At 39.0% G+C, this 4,808-nt stretch overlaps 1 protein-coding gene across 1 annotated transcript; it reads right to left on the bottom strand.

Annotated features, from left to right (window-relative positions):
* On the bottom strand, nt 1-4,398 carry LOC121952558 (zinc finger protein GLI2-like). Its single transcript, XM_042499318.1, has 2 exons — nt 2,469-4,398; nt 1-602 (listed from the first exon to the last, which is right to left on the bottom strand). Exons 1-2 carry the CDS (start codon nt 2,519-2,521, stop codon nt 146-148), a joined length of 510 nt encoding a protein of 169 aa, XP_042355252.1. The 5' UTR covers nt 2,522-4,398; the 3' UTR covers nt 1-145.
* Between the last annotated feature and the right edge of the window lie 410 nt (nt 4,399-4,808).

Here is a 4,808-nt window from a genome sequence, read left to right on the forward strand (position 1 = left end):
TTGGAGCCGTTTGGAGCCGAGCCGTTTGGAGGCGTTCAGTTGGGTTTGGAGCCGTTTGGAGCCGTTTGGAGGCGTTCGGAGACGTTTGGAGGCGTTCAGTTGGGTTTGGAGCCGTTTGGAGCCGTTTGGAGCCGTTTGGAGGCGTTCAGTGGCGTCCCTGCTTCTTCTTAAAGATCTTATTAAAAGCGTTTCGCCTCCGGCTGCTGGACGACTCAGTCTCCTCACCTCCGTCCTCCTCCACGGGGCTCCTCCTGGTCGGGAGCTGGACGCCCGTCCCGCGACCGCTGCCTGACGAGCTGGAGGAGGCGGAGGAGCAGAAGGCGGTGGGGAGGTCGGCGGCGGCGTCGGATGTGATGCAGAGTGAGCGGGTGGAGCAGGAGGCGGCGAGGAGGGCGGCTGGGCTGCCCCTCAGCTCCCCGAGGCTGGAGCTCTTCTCCAGGCCGCCTCCTCCTCCTCCTCCTCCTCCTCCGATCCTGGAGCCCGAACCCTGCAGGGGGTGGAGCCTGGACGAGAGGAGGAAGGGCTTGGAGCCGTATAAGCTTCGTGATTCGCCGTGAGAGAGAGGGAGGGCGGAGTCAGAGTCGGAGCGGTTCATGATGTCCCTGAGAGGCGGAGAGAGAGAAAAACGTCAGCTGAACGTTTCTGACGTTTGATCTAAAAAGATGGAAAATAAAGAATTAATGCGTCTGTTAAAAAACGGCAAATATTTTAATACTTTAATAAAAACCAACAAATGAAGACAAAAACAAACATTAAAAAGTATTAATCAGAGTTCAAACACATTTTACACATTCCAGTGACTGAGGCAAACTTTAAAAGCCTCAAATTTTGGGCCACTTTTGTTTCTTTATTAAGTTTTGGCAAATTTTAAAGAAAAAAAATTGGCGATGTGTCTATTTTTAAAAATTCTTGGCAATTAAAAAAATGGCAATTTTAAAGCTCAGATTGAGGATGTTTTTGGTGTTGTGTTTTTTTTTTAATTTTTAAATAAAAAATTGGTGATCTTTAGAAAAAAGGCATTTTAAAAAAATTTGGGTGAATTTTAAAGAAAATTGAGTGAATTGGTATTTTGTATTTTAGATTTTCTAACAAAAAATGTTGGTGATGTTTTTTTTCTTAAATTCTTGGCAAAATTTGGCAATTTTTTAAAAAATAGATTTTTTCTTTAAAATCTTTTGACAATTTTTTTTTCTCCAAAAATTGACAAAATTAAAAAAATCTTTAAAAGTTTTGGTGAATTTAAAAAATATTTTTTTTTAAATTTTTTTCTTTTTTAATTTTGACAATTGTTTTTTGTTTTCTTTTTTAGTTTTTGGTGATTTTTAAAGAAAAAAATGGCAAATTATGCAAATTCCAAAACTTTTCCAGGTTTTTCATGACTGTCTGAACCCTGATTAACAGAATTAGAAAGCTGAAGCAATGATGTTAAGGCTGAATAAAACAAAGCAAAGCTTAGAGTGAATAAGAAATGACAGATAAAGTGTAGCAGGATGAAAAACAGATGAAATTACTGCAGTGAGGCGAACGCTCGGCTTCATTCTTTAGTGTTTTATTTTTCTTTTTTTAAGAATTGTTCGTAAAAACTGAACTGAGGTGAACATAAAAAAGCCTTCATCTGATTGATGAATCTGTTTTTATAGAAACACAACCGCTCGTAAAACTACTTAACGCTAAATTCTGAAAAACTGTAAACTCGAAATCCTGAAAATTCGTAAACTTTGAATTCCAAAAAATGCTTGATCTTTAAGGTTTGGCCGCTCCTAAAGTTCGTAAACTGTTGATCATGATCACCTGTTAAACTTGTGAACTCGAAATCCTGAAAACTGATAAATGTTGAAAAGCCTCATTTCTTAAAACTTTAGAAACGTGTAAACTCTAAATTCAGACCATCCATAAAACTCGTCAACTCTAAATCCTGAAAACAAACTTAAAAACAAAACACTCAAAAAACATAAAAACCAGAAACAATAAATCTTAAAAATTCTTGCGTCTTTCACACGAAAAGTTTGGAACAAATCTGCGTTTGAGTATTCAAGGCCGGTTTTGTTAGTTCGTCAGTGTCGACGGCAAACGCCCGTGCAGAGGAAGATACCCGAAGCTGCCGGAGCGACAGCGCTGCCTCCGGCCCGCCGCGGCGCCCCCTGCAGGCGGGAGGCCGCACGCCTCCACAGAGCGGAAGTAAGAAGACTGAAGGAGCAGAGCGGAGAAATGAGCTGCGCCCTCAGAGTAGGAGGAAGAGGAGGAGGAGGAGTTCGGGGGAGGACAGAAGGAGATGACGGGCGGGTGAGGAGGAGAGGCGGGGCCGATGGACGGGTGAGACAGAGAGGAGGACAGAGGGGGGGGGGGGCCCCGGGGGGGACCCCGGCCGGCCAATGGGGGGGCTGCGATTCTGGCGGCCGCTGGGAGGACGAGACGCCGTGAACGGGCCACGCCCTTCCTGTTGAGGTAAGCCCCGCCCTTCAACCAACCTCTGCGAGCTGAACATGAGAGCGGGGTCTCCCATCCTCTGCCGCAGGGGCATCAGACTCTGAGCTGCAGGAGAGGGCCAGGGACAGCAGTTAGTTTTATTTTGAAAAGCAGAGGCACAGGAAGTTCAGACTTGATAAAACTGAAGAGTTACGTGTGCACAAACCCAGCAGGTGTTACACAGAAAAGGTGCAAAACGTGATAAAGTGACGTTTATCCGAAACGTAGACTGCGTTCGAAACCGCCTGCGATGCTCGCAGCACGGACTGATTGGACCAAAATGTAGCATGCTGCGTGCCGCGTGATCCGCAGTGTGCCAGAAATACCCGAATGTCAAACAGATTCGGAAAAAATGTAAGAGTCTTTTAGTTTTGAGCTTCAGAGAGAAAGTTTGTAAATCAGTTGTTTGAGGTTTTCAGAGAGTTAACTCTTTTCTCTGCACAGAAACTGTTTTTAGATTCAGCCTAAATGTCAGTGTTTAGACAGAAGAGGCTTTTTTTCATCTCAGATGTAAACTGTGTTTTGTTTTTTACAAAAAGGTGAAGAGGTAAATCCTGAAAACTTAAAATGTCTAAATAATAATCCTGACCACTTTAAAACACTTAACCTATGAATCCCGAAAACTTCTGAAATGCTTAAACTTTAAATTCAGACCCATAAAACATCTAAATCTTGAAAACTCATAAACTCTAAATCCCAAAAAACTACAATGTGCAAACTTTATTCTGACCACTTGTAAAACATCTAATCTCTGAATCCTAAAAACTCATGAACTCAAAATCCTGAAAACACGCAAAGGTTGTAATTTGAAATCCTGAAAAACTGTGTAAATCATAATCACCTGTTAAACTCGAAAACAGATACAAATTGTAAATTTTAAATCCCAAAAACTGAAAACTCCAAATCCTGAAAATCACAAATGTTGTAAAACCTAATTTCTGAAAACTTGTGAAATTCAGACCACATATAAAACTCGTAAACTCTAAATCCCTAAAAATTCATTAAATGCGTTAAGTCTGACTGGTAGTTAAACTAATAAACTCTAAATCCGGAAAACTCTTACATTCTAAATCCCCCAAAAAATAAAAATAAAATAAAACCTCATAAAATGCAGAAATTCTAAATTTTGACCACTGGAAAAGTTATAAACCCTAAATCTTGAAAACTCGTAAACTCTAAATCCCCCAAAGTCATAAAATGTGTAAACTCTGAAACAAGAGCACATGAGTAAAACTCATAAAAATTAAGATATTTTAAAATTTTACATTAATTCAACTTAAAAGCTTCTTTAAAGACACAGACTTTTTTTTTTTTAAATCAAAGTCTTGAATACGATTTCAACACCAGACATCCATTTTCCTTTTTTTAAATGCTGCCAAATGTTATGAAAAAATAAATAAATACACATTTTCAGGTGCTGTTAGTTTTTAGCTTTGAAAAAAAAATCTGTCAAAATGGATGTTTGGGGTCGAAACATTCAGCCGTGTGAACGCACTCGTGCCGAAGCTGAAATCCAAAGGAAACATGTTTTTGTGCTCGCTGCGACCTGAAAGTGGACGTTAGTGAGGAGGGAGAGCAGGTGAGCTGATGTTAAAACAGTGTCGACTTTTCCAGGTCTTCAGAGGGTGAGAAGAGGAAGAGGAAGAGGAAGAGGAAGAGGAAGAGACTCCTCTGGAAAACACGTGACCTGATCAGACGGAGGGAGGAGGAGGAGGATGAAGCTGAGCAGGTGAGGAGGCGTTCACATGGACATGAAGCTGCTCGTATTTATCATTTCCTAATTTTACCATCAAATAATCAGAAAGTTTAACCTCAAAATTTTGGCTGAACTTTGACTTTTTACAAATGTTCATGTGAACGTCTTCTGGTTGATTTATACCTCTGTGTGAAAGAGTGAAGCTCTTTGATTTAAGATTTCATCAGATTTTAAATGTTCATTATTTTAAATTTTAATTTTTTTCTTCAAAAATTATCAAAGCTATTGAATGTAAAAAAAACCAAAAAACAAAAACAGTCACACAAAATTAAACTGAAATTTCTGATTTTGAAATTTCTGCAACAAAAATAACTAGTAACTGAAATAGTAATTTAAAAAATTAATTTAAATGTATTTTACAATAAAAATAGCATGCAACAAATATAAACATAATCTTACAAAATAACGACCTAATTTTAAAATAGTTGAAAATAATTAACAGAAACATATTTTAAACTTTAATAAGCATGCACTATTTATAAAATAATTTTGCTTAACTCTTTTGGAACCTGAGCAAATTGGCATGATTTCTTTAAAAACAAAGAAATGGCCCAAAAATTAGTAAAATGTTACAATAAAAAAGTAA

The sequence above is a fragment of the Plectropomus leopardus genome, chromosome 13 (genome assembly GCF_008729295.1).
Source record: "Plectropomus leopardus isolate mb chromosome 13, YSFRI_Pleo_2.0, whole genome shotgun sequence".
In the NCBI taxonomy this organism is placed as follows: Eukaryota; Metazoa; Chordata; class Actinopteri; order Perciformes; family Serranidae; genus Plectropomus; species Plectropomus leopardus.

Coding starts and splice junctions, on each gene's coding strand:
- LOC121952558 (XM_042499318.1), bottom strand. CDS start 2,521: ATGCCCCTGCGGCAGAGGATGGGAGACCCCGCTCTCATGTTCAGCTCG. Junction 603..2,468: donor CTCATGTTCAGCTCGCAGAG/GTTGGTTGAAGG, acceptor TCCGCCTCTCAG/GGACATCATGAACCGCTCCG.